The 13803-nt window shown below is 45.6% G+C and overlaps 1 protein-coding gene across 2 annotated transcripts in view; it reads right to left on the bottom strand.

Annotated features, from left to right (window-relative positions):
• The window catches only part of apc2 (APC regulator of WNT signaling pathway 2), a 200303-nt gene that overhangs the window by 35962 nt on the left and 150538 nt on the right, over positions 1-13803 (bottom strand). Inside the window, exon 1 of one of the 2 annotated variants that reach the window (XM_078423874.1) lies at positions 12888-13267. The exons of the other annotated variant lie outside the window; for it this stretch is intronic. Within the exon in view, the coding sequence (XP_078280000.1) occupies positions 12888-12926 (39 nt within the window). The 5' untranslated portion in view covers positions 12927-13267. Of the gene's footprint in view, positions 1-12887; positions 13268-13803 lie in introns of those variants that run through there. 2 annotated transcript variants of the gene reach the window in all.

The following is a 13803-nucleotide window of genomic DNA, read 5'->3' as shown; positions in this document are numbered from 1 at the left end:
CCCATCAGCCATCGCATACAACACATAATCCTCCAACATTTTTTTTGCCACCTCCAACGGGATCCCACCACTAGTCACATCTTCCCATCTCCACCCGTTTCCGCCTTCTGCAGAGACCGTTCCCTCCGCAACTCCCTGGTTAACTCATCCCTTCCCAACCAAACCACCCCCTCCCCTGCAAATGCAGGAGATGTAATACCTGTCCCTATACCTCCTCCCTCTACTCTGTCTAGGGACCCCGACAGTCCTTTCAGGTTAGACAGTGGTGCACTTGAACCTCCTCCAACCTCATCTACTGTTTCCGTTGACTCTTATACATCAGCGAGACCAAACATAGACTGGGCGATCATTTCGCTGAACACCTTCGCTCAGTCTGCCTAGACCTACCTGATCTCCCAGTTGCTAAACACTTTAATTCTCCTCCCTTTCCCACACAGACCTTTCTGTCCTAGGTCACCTCCATTGTCAGAGTGAATTGGAGGAACAGCATCTCATATTTCGCCTGGGCAGCTTACAGCCCAGTGGTATGAACATTGATTTCTCTAACTTCAATCCCTGTGTTCCCTCTCTCTCGGTCCCTCTCCCACCCAAGTCGCATCAGCTTCTCTTTCTCACCCAGCAAACAGCTAACAATGGCCTGTTTCCTTTAGGGGATTGGACACATTAGAGGCAGGATGTTGGGGGAGTCCAGAACAAGGGGCCACAGTTTAAGAATAAGGGGTAGGCCATTTAGAACGGAGATGAGGAAGAACTTTTTCAGTCAGAGAGTGGTGAAGGTGTGGAATTCTCTGCCTCAGAAGGCAGTGGAGGCCAGTTCGTTGGATGCTTTCAAGAGAGAGCTGGATAGAGCTCTTAAGGATAGCGGAGTGAGGGGGTATGGGGAGAAGGCAGGAACGGGGTACTGATTGAGAGTGATCAGCCATGATCGCATTGAATGGCGGTGCTGGCTCGAAGGGCTGAATGGCCTACTCCTGCACCTATTGTCTATTGTCTATTGTCTTTCATCGTTACATTTTTGTATATCTTTTATTCATTGTTCAATATCTCTCTACATCATCGTCTATATCTCTCGTTTCCCTTTCCCGTGACTTTCAGTCTGAAGAAGGCTCTCGACCCGAAACGTCACCCATTCCTTCTCTCCAGAGATGCTGCCTGTCCCGCTGAGTTACTCCAGCTTTATGTGTTTATCTTTGGTTTAGACCAGCATCTGCAGTTCCTTCCTGCACCTATAAACCTACAGGTCGTTGTGAGATGGGAGGAAACCAAAGAAAGCCCACGCGGTCACAGGGAGAACATGCAAACTCCGTATCAACAGCACCTGAGGTCAGGATTGAATCTGGGTCTCTATCACTGTGAGCAGCAGCTCACTGTGCCACCTCTGGGTTCCATCCTGGTTCAATTTAATGGTCCGAATTAATAATGAAAAAAAAACTACTATTAGGCTCCAGAGAATAAAATTAAATTATCTGGAGCTTCAGTTGCAGCTTTCCATTATTGGGCACTTAATGTTCTGAGACACTTACTCCTAGTTGTCATGGAGACCCCCTTCGCTTTGAAAAGACTCGATGTAAAACTTGGAGCTAACAATAAAATTAAAGTACAGAATATTTTGTGCAGGCCTCTGAGGCTATTGTTGACCCTAATTGTTATTCAAAGGCTCAATGAGGAACGAGTAATCTTAAAGGTAGACACAAAATGCTGGAGTAACTCAGCGGGTCAGGCACCATCTCTGGGGAGAAGGAATGGGTGACGTTTCGGGTCGAGACCCTTCTTCAGACTGATTCTTGAAATCTTGAAACAGCAAATCATGCCGACATTAAATGCACAACAAAGTGAATCTAACCTTGTGAAACATCCAAAGGCACTTAATATGAGGATTATTATTTAAAATAAAGAAAGACAATGAGTTCATAGATTCATGTGATAGGAGTAGAATTAGGCCATTCGGCTCATCATCTACTTCGCCATTCAGTCATGGCTGATCTAACGTAAATTTACCATGTGAAACATCCAAAAGCATTTAATATGATGATTCTTAATTAAAATAAAAAGGAAGACAATGATTTCCTAAGTGATAGCAGCAGAATTAGGCCATTCGATCCATCAAGTCTACTCCGCCATTCAATCATGGCTGCTCTATCTTCCCTTCTCAACCCCTTCTCCCCATAACCACTGACACCTTTACCATTCATGAATCTACCTATCGCTGCCTTAAAAATATCAGCAAGTAGTTCAATGAAAATAATCATTCAATATTTAAGAATGGATGTAGAGACAAAGAACTGCAGAAGCTAGTTTACAACAAAAAGGGACAAAGTGCTGGAGTAACTCAGTGGAGAACATGGATAGGACATGTTTTGGGTCAGGACAAAATTAATTTGATCAATGTCAATTATCATCCAGTAGCAATATTTTACATATAAAATGGCAAATCTTGCCATTTATCTTAACCAGATTAAGGTTGCTGTATTGTAAAATGGGGTTAGTTTGTACGCACATATGAATCTTGAATCTTTTCCTTCCCCCATACCATTCCTTCAAATCAGGATCACATTCCAACACACATCACGTTTATCCGTGTACTCCAAAGCAGCACTGAATTCACATTTTACTAACGTAATTCCATGCAATAAATGTACCTATTCTACTACAAGGAAATCACCGGTAAATTCCTGTTAATTTGTGGTTTTGTAGGTTAATTGGCCTCTGTGAAATTCCACCTACTGTGTCGGGAGTGGATGGGAAAATGGGATAACATAGAACTAGTGTGAAGGGGTGATCGATGGTCGATGTTGACTCGGTGGGCCGAAGGGCCTGTTTGCATGCCAGATCTCTAAAGTCAAATTAAATTTTAATGGTCAGAACAAGGAGAAAGAAACTTAGAGGCATGACTAGAGGTTTAATCAGAGGCGCCTTACAGCACCAGAAACCCGGGTTTAAACCTGACTACGTACGGGTGATGTCTGTACGGAGTTTGTACGTTTTCCCTGTGACCGTGTGGGTTTCGTCCAGGTCATGGAGTCATAGAATCGCACAGCGTGGAAACAGGTCCTTCGGCCCAACTTGCCATACTAGCCAACATGCCCCATCTGCATTAGGTTTCCGGATCCTTCCCACAGACGTGCAAGTTTGTAGGTTAATTGGCTTCTGTACATTGTCCCTAGTGTGTGGAACTCGTGGTACGGGGTGATCGCTGGTCAGCGTGGACTCAGAGGACCGAATACCCTGTTTCCATGTTATATCTCGAAAACTAACTCAATCAATATAAAGCAGCCATCATACTCAAAGGACTGCATTGTATATATTTAAATGAATCATTTTTCTTGATGAATCTTGCCCTTGGCCTTGTGCCCTGGTGTGACAACAGCCTCGGGTTTCATTTTCCTTCGGCTTGCGATGCAAGGTTGCTGTTCCTCATCATCCGTGGGGTGGGGCAGAAATGGATATAAATTGCCTAATTACAGTTTACCCAGTGGCACAGAACAGGCAAGTGTTACTAATGGTGGTTTAATTGCTGGTGCCGTGTTAATGCGAGTCTTTTATGTTTTCATCAGAGAAGTGGCTTGTCATTTTTTTGCCCTGTTGGCAGACACGACATATCGCCTGGGTCCCGAGTATGTATGAATCACCAGGTGGTACAAAGCCTTTCCTATTCTTTTACAAGAGGCGTCCTTTTCATACGAGTTCTTTCAGCTTCCACAGAGTATAACACAACATCACACGAGAGAGCATGATTCTGACATCTTGATAGATTGACTTAATAAAATTAATCAACTTTGGTCGTCCTACTGCCATGTGTTTCAGTAGGAAGAATTGCAAAGCTGAATACTCCTTGAAATTAAGTAACTAACTAGGGCAGAGGAACAGAGGGATGAGAGGATACAAACACACAAATCACCAAAAGAAAAATCCCCTCAGGATAAAAATCAACATAAAGCCATTAGACACAGGGGTTCATTTCTACATGGATAGAAACAAAAGCGTACATATGGATAGAACTTTGATGAACCATCGTAGGGTTACAAAGATTAGACGTTCTGTAACAAGAACTGTAAGGGCTGGAAACTCCCAGCAGCATCTGTGCGTACAGCCACAGAGTTCATATTGGCACGGTGGCGCAGAGGTAGAGTTGCTGCCTCACAGCGCCAGAGACCCAAGTTCGATCCTGACTGCGGGTGCTGTCCCTGCAGAGTTTGTACGTTCTCCCTGCGACCTCGTGGGTTTGCTCCGGGTGCTCTGGTTTCCTCACACACTCCAAAGACGTGCAGGTTTGTGGGTCAATTGGCTTCTGTAAATTTCCCGCGACTGCCAAGGATGCAAAAGTGGGATAATATAGAACTTGTGTGAACGGGTGATTGATGGTCGACACAGACTCGGTGGGCTGCAAGGGCCTGTTTCCCCGCTGTATTTCCAAACTAAACTAAACCTGTTGGCAGAAACTCAGTGGCCTGCTGAGTCACCTTGTCACGACTGAGAACTTGGGCCACATCAATAGAGGATATCAGGCTGGTGTTAACAATGTCAGATTCAACACGGTACCTCACACAGGGAGACCTGACAACACTGTGAACATCTCCATTCAAGTCCTTGCTCTTCATGTGGTTTTTACAAATTCTTGTCAGAATGATCACAACCCTGTTCAAATGCCAACAAAAAAAAAATTCTAGACCCTGGTTTCCATTTTACAAAATGCCCTGAAGGGAGAACAGGAAAGATTAATTGGAGTGCTGATAGTAATGAACTATTATTATCATCATCAGGGCAGCACGGTGGCACAGCGGTAGAGGTGGTGCCTTACAGCGCCGGAGACCTGGGTTCGATCCCGACTACAGGTGCTGTTTGTACGGTGTTCGTACGTTCCCCTCGTGACCACGTGGGCTTTCTCCGGGTGCTCCAGTTTCCTCCCACATTCCACAGATGTACAGGTTTGTAGGTTAATTGGCCGCGGTAAAATTGAACATTGCTCCTAGTGTGTCGGATAGCGCTAGGGTATGGGGATCGCTGGTCGGCGCGGACTGGGTGGGCCAAAGGCCCTGCTTCCACGCTGCATCTCTGAACTAAACTAAACATCACATCACCCTGGCCACGCTCTCAATTCACTCCTGCCTTTGGGAAGAAAGTATAGGAGGCTGTAAACTGTAACGTCCAAGTTCAGGAGCAGCTTCTATCGCTACAACCATCAGGCTATCAAATAAGCTCTGAACTATATAGATTTGGGGGCATTATTTTTGCACTATAATTGTGTGTGTGTGTGTGTGTGTGTGTGTGTGTGTGTGTGTGTGTGTGTGTGTGTGTGTGTGTGTGTGTGTGTGTGTGTATTGTTTATTGTCATTTACATACCTGTTGTGTTGCAGCAAGTAAGGATTTCATTGTTCCGTTCTGGGACACATGACAGTAAAACACTCTCCACTCTTGGCAACATTGAATTATTGGGATCATTTTAGAGGCGACCTGATGGAGGGTCTTCAAGATTATAAAAGGGTTTGCTTGGGGTCAACACAATGAACAAAAAACAAAGTGCTGGAGGAACTCAGCGGGTCAGGCAGCATCTTGGAGGGAATAGACAGGTAATGTTTTAGGTTGGGTCAAGATGAAGAGTCCCGACTGGAAAGAATGCCTTGTCCATTTCCTCCACAGATGCTGTCCGATCTTTTGAATTCATCGAGCATTTTATCTTTTTGTTCATTATGGCAACCCAAAATTACTGGAGGAACTCAGCGGGTCAGGCAGCACCTGTAGAGGGAATGGATGGATAATGCTTCGGGTCGGGACCCTTCTTCAGACCAATCCAAAATGTCATCTGTCCATTCTCTCCATAGATGCTGCCTGACCCTCTAAATTCCTCCAATAAGCTAGAAAGAGGGCAGAGATTGACAAGAACGTTGCCAGGATTTGAGGGCCTAAGCTAGAGGGAGAGGTTGGGCATGCTAGGACTTTATTCCTTGGCGTGCAGGAGGATGAGGGGTGATCTTACAGAGGTATACAAGATCATGAGGGGAATAGATAGGGTAGATGCTGAGTTTTTAACCCAAAGAAGGGGAATCAAGAACCAGAGGACATCCATTTTAGGTGGGAGAGGAAAGATTTAATAGGAACCTGAGGGACAATTTTTGAGTCTATGGAACGAGCTGCCAGTGGAGGTTGTTCAGTCAGGTATTATAACAACATTTAAGAGACATTTGGACAGATATATTAAAGGGAATATTTAGAGGCATGTGGGCCAATTTGGACTCGGGGAATGAGTGTAGATGGGCATTGTGGGTGGGCATGGGCAAGTTGGGCTGATGGGCCTGTTTCCGTGCTGTATGAATGAATGAATGAATGAATGAATGAATGAATGAATGAATGAATGAATGAATGAATACTTTGTCACATGTGACAAGTTACAGTGACATTCTTTGTTTTGCATTTGCATACCCAAGGTGTGGTTGGAGTGTTAGATGAATGAATCGGCAGCTTAATCAAGGACCAGCCTCACCCTGGACACTCCCTCTTCTCCCATCAGCCAAGAGGTATGAAGTGTGAAAACAACAGAGTAGATTTGATTGGAACCGGAAGGTTCTCTGGTCAGCTACAGTGTGGTCCTCACCTCCCATTTACCTCATTGGAGACCTTTGAACTATCTTTTCACAAAATGCTGGGAGTAACTCAGCGGCTCAGGCAGCATCTCAGGAGAGAAGGAATGGGTGACGTTTCGGGTCGAGACCCTTCTTCAGACTGATGTCAACGTTATATCTTTGCTCTAAATAATGTACCCTTTATCCTCTATCTGGGCACTGTAGACAGAGTGGTCATGTTCCTTTGGTATTTCCTTGATTATATTGTCTTTTCTTTGACAGGATAACACACAAACAAAAGCTTTTCACTGCACCTTCACTGTATGTGACAGTTAATAAAATAAACTAAACTCTCTTAGTAAAAAAAATAATCTGATGGGAGACACAAAATGATGGGGGTCAGGAAACATCTCCGGAGAAAAGGAATAGGTGACGTTTCGGGTCAGAACCCTTCATCAGGTGAAATTTCAGGTCAGAAAACCTTCTTCCAAAGAAGACTGTCTGAAGAAGGATTCCGACCTAAAACGTCACCTACTGAGTCTTAAGAAGGGTTCCGAAATGTCACCTATTCCTTTTGCTCCAGAGATGCTGCTTGACCCACTGAGTTACTCCAGCACTTTGTGTCTATCTCCGGTATAAATCAGCATCTGCCGACTCAAGAATCTGATGGGATCTGGACATGGACAATGGGAGTCCAGAAAAAGTCAGGTTGTGTGGGATATGGGAAAAGTGCTACTTCCATCATGCCTTACACAATCCAGCATTACTTTCCCACAGGAGAACCGAACATGCTACCCACAGAAGGTTGGCTCTCGAGTACAGTACTACGTTCTAGGAGCAGAATGAGGCCATTTCGGCCCATCAAGTCAACTCCTCCATTCAATCGTGGCTGATCTATCTTTCCCCTCGCAACCCCATTCCCCTGCCTTCTCCCCATAATCTCTGACACCCGTACCAAACAAGAATCTCTCAATCTCCACCTTCAAAATATCCATTGACCTGGCTCCACCGCTGTCTGTGGCAATGAGTTCCACAGATTCACCACCCTCTGACTAAAGAAATTCCTCCTCACCTCCCTTCTAAAGGTACATCCTTTTATTCTGAGGCTATGGCCTCTGTTCCTGGACTCTCCCACTAGTGGAAACATCCTCTCCACATCCACTCCATCCAGCCCTTTGACGGTTCGGTAAGTTTCAACGAGGTCCCCCCCTCATCCTTCTAAACTCCAGCGAGTACAGGCCCAGTGCCAACAAATGCAAATCATATGTTAACCCCATCATGCTTAGGATCATTCCCAGACCTTTCCATTGTGATTCTAAAGCGCATCCATGATCAGGGTTCCAATGCAGATTTTATTTTCTCTCTAGTCTTATATTTCTACCTCTACCCAAGTGTAGACTCAAAATACACTACTTTTTAGAAAACTTAAATCCAATCACAAACAAGCTGGACAATTTCAGGTGCAGATATTGCACCTTTTACTCATCAAGTACCACTTTTATTTAGTTATTTAGTTTGATAGAGATACAGCGCGGAAACAGGCCCTTCGACCCACCGAGTCCGTGCCGACCAGCGATCCCCGCACACTAACACTATCCTACACACCCTCGGGACAATTTAGATTTATACCAAGCCAATTAACCTACAAACCTCTACTGGACATCGTTGGAGTGTGGGAGGAAACCCGGAGATCTCGGAAAAACCCATGCAGGTCATGGGGAGAACATACAAACTCCATACAGACAGCACCCGTAGACAGGATTGAACCCGGGTCTCTGGCGCTGTACGGCAGCAACTCTACCGTTGCTCCACCGTGCCGCCCTTCAGCAGATTTTTAAGAAATTATAAATTTCGTCCCTTCAGCCCACACTGGCAATCAATGACCCGTTCACACGAGTCCAATGTGATCCCACTTTCTCATCCGATCCCTACACACTAGGGGCGGTTTTCAGAGGGCAATGAACCGACAAACCTGCACATCTTTGGGATATGGGAGGAGATCAGAGCACCCGAGGAAACCCATGCGGTCACAGGGAGAACATGCAAACTCCACACAGAGACCACCCAAGGTCAGGATCAAACCCAGGGCTCTGGCGCTGCGAGTCAGCAACTCTACCACTGCACCACTGTGCCGCCCCCGCGAGAAGATATCGGAGCAAGAAAAGATCAGGACAAATGATTGCTGACAACAGATGACTTCAAGCAGGGTAGTTCCCCCGATAGGCCAATTGTTAGCTGGGGGAGGTGTGATTCCAAGAGAGATACATCGTCGTGAACTGTGGAACTGGTTCACCAACTCCTCTGATACAGTTGGCCCACACTATTAAATCTCCTTTCCACTTGTACATCTATCACCTTTTCAAGCTGCACCCACAGTATTCTGATAAATATATTCTGCACTTCCGTATATTTTTCTTCGCTCTACATGTTGTACATATGTACTGTATTCATCTGTATACTAAAACCCACGTTTGTTTGTTCCTGAACTACAGCCAAAACTGTCCACGATAGCGCGACAATGTTAGTAGGCCCACCTTACACACCGTCGTCCCTTTGGTGCTAATGGAAGAAGCTTCATTGAAATCGGTGTTATATTTTAAACGTTATTCACATTTTAATCTATCTCCTAGGGAGGGAGGGGGTGGAGGGAGGGGGAGGAGGGAGGATAAGGGGGGGGGGTTGAGGGTGATGGAGTGGGGGGGGTGGAATGGGGAGAGGGGAGGAGAAGGGGGAGGGGAGGGAGGGGGAGAAGGGGGTGGGAGGGGAGGGGCGGAGGGAGGGAGGGAGGAGAGGAGGAGAGGGTGCTGTACCATTGCAGGAGAGGTTTGGGCCCACTTGGTCTAGTTCATCATATTATCCAATTTTAAGTTCATCGTAAAATTAAACCTAAACTAGCCGTTCAGGGTATGGAAGCCAGTCTGTTGAAATGGCCACAGTGCTGTCAATCTGCTTATAAAAGGCTATTTAATTCCTCAGCTATCCATGTATGTGTTCTCAGAGTCATAGAGGCAACCAACATGGAAACAGGCCCCTTGGTCCAACTTGACCGTGCGGGCCAAGATGCCCCATCTAAGTCTGTATTGTAGGTCAAAGGCTGTGAAACTGAATGTGTCAAAGCAAAGAGCTCACTTCTTGACAGGTAACGATCAAGAGCAAGAGCTGTTCCGGAGATGTTGCTGTTTTGTTTGGTATGTCCATTAAATGGCAAAAGGAGAGTGTGTGTTGTCACTCGAATGAGGCAAGAAGGACCATTACAAGAAGAGGGTAGCACAGTGGAACAACGCCAAAGACCCGGGATCAATCCTGACCACGGGTGCTGACTGCATGGAGTTTGTACGTTCTCTCCATGACTTGCGTGGGTTTTCTCCGGGTTCTCCAGTTTCCTCTCACGCTCCAAAGAAGTACAGGTTTGTTGGTAGAACTGTAACTTGTCCCTAGTGTGTGTAGGATAGCGTCAGTGTGCGGGGACTCAGTGGGCTGAAGGGCCGGTTTCCACGGTGTGCCTCTAAAACGAAAACTAAAGAAACCTTAAAACTGTGGACTTTGTACCTCCCAATAGGTTGTGTTGAAGAAAGTATGTGTGGTTTCACCAATCACAAAAGTACCAGGTTTCCAATTTGGCACGAAGGCACAGCGGTAGATTTGCTGCCTTACAGCGCCAGAGACCCGGGTTCGATCCTGCCTGTGGGCGCTTGTCTGTACGGAGTTTGTACACCCAGTGACCTGCGTGGGTTTTCTCCGAGATTTCCGGTTTCCTCCCACACTCCAAAGACATACAGGTTTATACGCTAATTGGATTGGAAAAATTGTAAATTGTCCCTAGTGTGTATAGGTTGGTGTTAGTGATGGCCTGATGGCACGGACTCAGAGTTATAGAGTCAGACAGCGTGGAAACAGGCACTTCGGCCCAATTTGCCAACAATGGCCAACTTGTCCCAGCTACACTAGTCCCACCTGCCCGCATTTGATCCATACCCCTCCAACCCTGTCCGATCCGTGTACCTGTCTGTTTCTTAAACGTTCAGATAGTCCCAGCCTCAACTACCTCCTCTGGCAGCTTGTTCCATACACCCACCACTCTTTGTGTGAAAAAGTTACCCCTCAGGTTCCTATTAAATCTTTTCCCCTTCACCTTGAACCTATGTCCTCTGGTCCTCAATTCCCCTAGTCTGGGCAAGAGACCCTGTGCATCTATTCTTCTCATGATTTTATACACCTCTATAAGATCACCCCTCATCCCCCTGCGCTCCAAGGAGTAGAGTCCCAGCCTAGTCAACCTCTCCCTATAGCTCAGACCCTCGAGTTCTGGCAGCATCCCCGTAAAGGACCCGGCGGGCCAAAGGGCCTGCTTCCACGCTGTATCTCAACGCTAAACTCAAAACTAAACTAAGCCTTTACAGAGAAAGAAAAGAGGCAATACCTGGACTGGAAAAGAGAGACCAGTTCTCCATTGGGTGAGCTTTTGGCCTCTGCTCCATGTTCTGGGGAGGTGCCAAGAGGAACTTGCTAATGGGCAATGCTTATGTTGCTAAAGCATAGTGGTCCATGTTGGACCAGACCTATGTGTGGCTTCTGGCCAGAGCTAGACCTGCCCATCCTCAAGGCAGCACAAGGCCAATGTCAATCTCAGAAGGAAAATAGCTTTAATAATGGCCAAAGAGAGAAATAAAACCTGGTCTATTCTCAAAAGAGTCAGTTAAAAAAAAAAATAGGCCTTTAAAAAGGCATTTTATGAATAGAACAGTTGAAGTCTTAGAGACATAGAGTCATAGAGCACAGAAACAGGCCAGTCTGAAGAAGGTTCTGGTCTCATCTCGTCACCTCTCAATGTTCCACAGAGGTCCTACCACAGCTGCTGGGTTCCTCCAGCACCTTTTTTTATGGAAACATGCCCTTCGGCCCAACTCATCCATACCGACAAAGGTTCCCCCAATTGAACTAATCTCATTTGCCCATGTTTGGCCCATATCTGTGAACCATTCTTATCCATGTGCCTGTCCAAGAGTCTTTTAAATGGTGTTATAGTACCTGCCTCAACGACCTCCTCTGGCAGCTCCTTCCAAACACTCACCACCCTCTCTGAGTGAGACAGATGGCCCTCAGATTCCTATGAAAAATTTCCCCCCCTCACATCAAACCTATGTCCTCTGGTTCTTGATTCCCTCTACTCTGGGTAAAAGACTCCATATCTATTCCTGCATTCACAGGATGGATTCCCAATCCAATTACACTTCACCCTGTCAATTTAAAAGGCTGGATTTAAATCAGATCTGAATCAACATTTTCACAGATCACTGCTAAGAAATTCATTAGATTTCTTGTTATCATGAATGATAAACTGTGGTAAGCAGTGTACATTGTAAAACACATTCAAGATGGTGGTAATGTGCAGAGGCTGACAGCGTGCCGTGGTCTTGAGATTTATGAGACAATAGGTTGAGACTGAAAGCACCGAAAGCAGAAGACTCAGAAAACAGACAGAATTATCCTGTGACAAATCTGAATCCAGCATTTTAAATGTTTTAATGTAGCAAAAGCAACCATTTGATGTTTTTTAATGGCAAGGGAATTGATTGATTTACACACACACACACATATATATACACACACATACACATATATACACACACATGTACACACACACACATACCTGTATATATACACACATACATACACACACATATATATACACACGCACATATATACACATACACACACACATATACACACACACACATATACACATACACATATACACACACATATATATTCACAAACACACACACACATATATATATATGTGTGTGTGTGTGAGTGTATGTGTGTGTGTGTGTGTATGTGTGTGTGTGTGTGTATGTCTGTGTGCTTTAAATGGGGATAGCGATGAATTGTGATTGCTGCACAATACTTAAATATTAACATGGACAGACACATGTTTCCTCGTCATCCATCATTGAAATAACCCTTTGCATTTGACAAGATCCATTTCACCAACGGAAAACAACATTAAGCGGATATCTTTGCCCGAGGGTCATGCTGAAATCATCCAATTTTGGCAAAGGTTGCAAGCTGAATAATAATTGCTGACAAGGAGTAACATTGCGATGGTGCATTTATTTCTTCAGGGATGCACATCGACAAGGGGAATACATTAACGGAGACTGTTGAAAACGTTGATGAGCTTCACAAAGAAAATGTAAGAGAAAAATCACAGATGTTCTCCAGCCAGTGGAACAGCTCACTGCCCCAGCTATCCCGATGCTGATTAGTATGCGTCTTCTAATGCATGCATGGTCTATCCTAGAGAGCTGTACAATTCAAAACTCCTACCTGACTCCCGTCATGGGTGTGAGCGATAGATTCCGACATCCCCAATCCCAGTTTTCATCACCACGAGACCCTGTCTCCCGATCCCTTCAGCCTTCAAAGCCGAGCATCTCCCTGACCAAGACACGGGCTCCAGGCAGAGCAGCTAAAGCGCACGGTTATCCAGCTTACAAATGATGGAACACAGTGCTGCTCCCTCTGAAGCAGTCGACATCTGCCTGTGCATCCAGAGAGGGGCAGGGGGGAGGGGGTCAAATGAAACCCCACGCACGAGAGGACAGGGCAGCGATTTGCACTGAAATCACCAGCTCCTGTACCCCGGCTAATCTGAGAACACGATAGACAAGAGCTGAGGAAGGAAGGAAGGAAGGAAGGAGAGAGAGAGAGAGAGAGAGAGAGAGAGAGAGAGAGAGAGAGAGAGAGAGCACCAGTCACTGCCTTCTTGCTGCCTCCCTTATGTCATCTCCAGCACCCAATCACAAACCAAGCAGTTAATCTCTTCACAACCAGCATCCTAGCAACACCGTGTGTGTAAAAAAAATCAGAGTCTGTGAAAGGGGTCTTAAAGGGGCATTTTGATCCTGACGATTTTTTATTATAAATCTATTTCTTGGTTGCACATTTCCAAATGGTATTCCCTTCAACACACACACACACACACACACACACAATCCTTTGCTGTTATGGAATCACGTGTTTCTTTTCCCTTTGCAGGATTACACCCAAATTCAGTTTGAATCTTGCTTTGTCCCATGTTGAGTGCTGTGTGAAATGTACATTGTGGGATGGAGCCATTCATTCCACCCAATGCAGGAAAGGGAAGCGAATCTTGACAAAAGGAGAGGATCGGATTCAGTAAGAGCACTGGAATTCCGCAGGTAAAACGTGTAGGAAGGAGCTGCAGATGCTGGTTGAAACC

Source organism: Rhinoraja longicauda, chromosome 28 (assembly GCF_053455715.1).
Source record: "Rhinoraja longicauda isolate Sanriku21f chromosome 28, sRhiLon1.1, whole genome shotgun sequence".
Classification (NCBI taxonomy): Eukaryota; Metazoa; Chordata; class Chondrichthyes; order Rajiformes; family Arhynchobatidae; genus Rhinoraja; species Rhinoraja longicauda.
The sequence above is the reverse complement of the archived record's forward strand: the minus strand, read 5'-3'. Positions and strand labels throughout refer to the sequence as shown.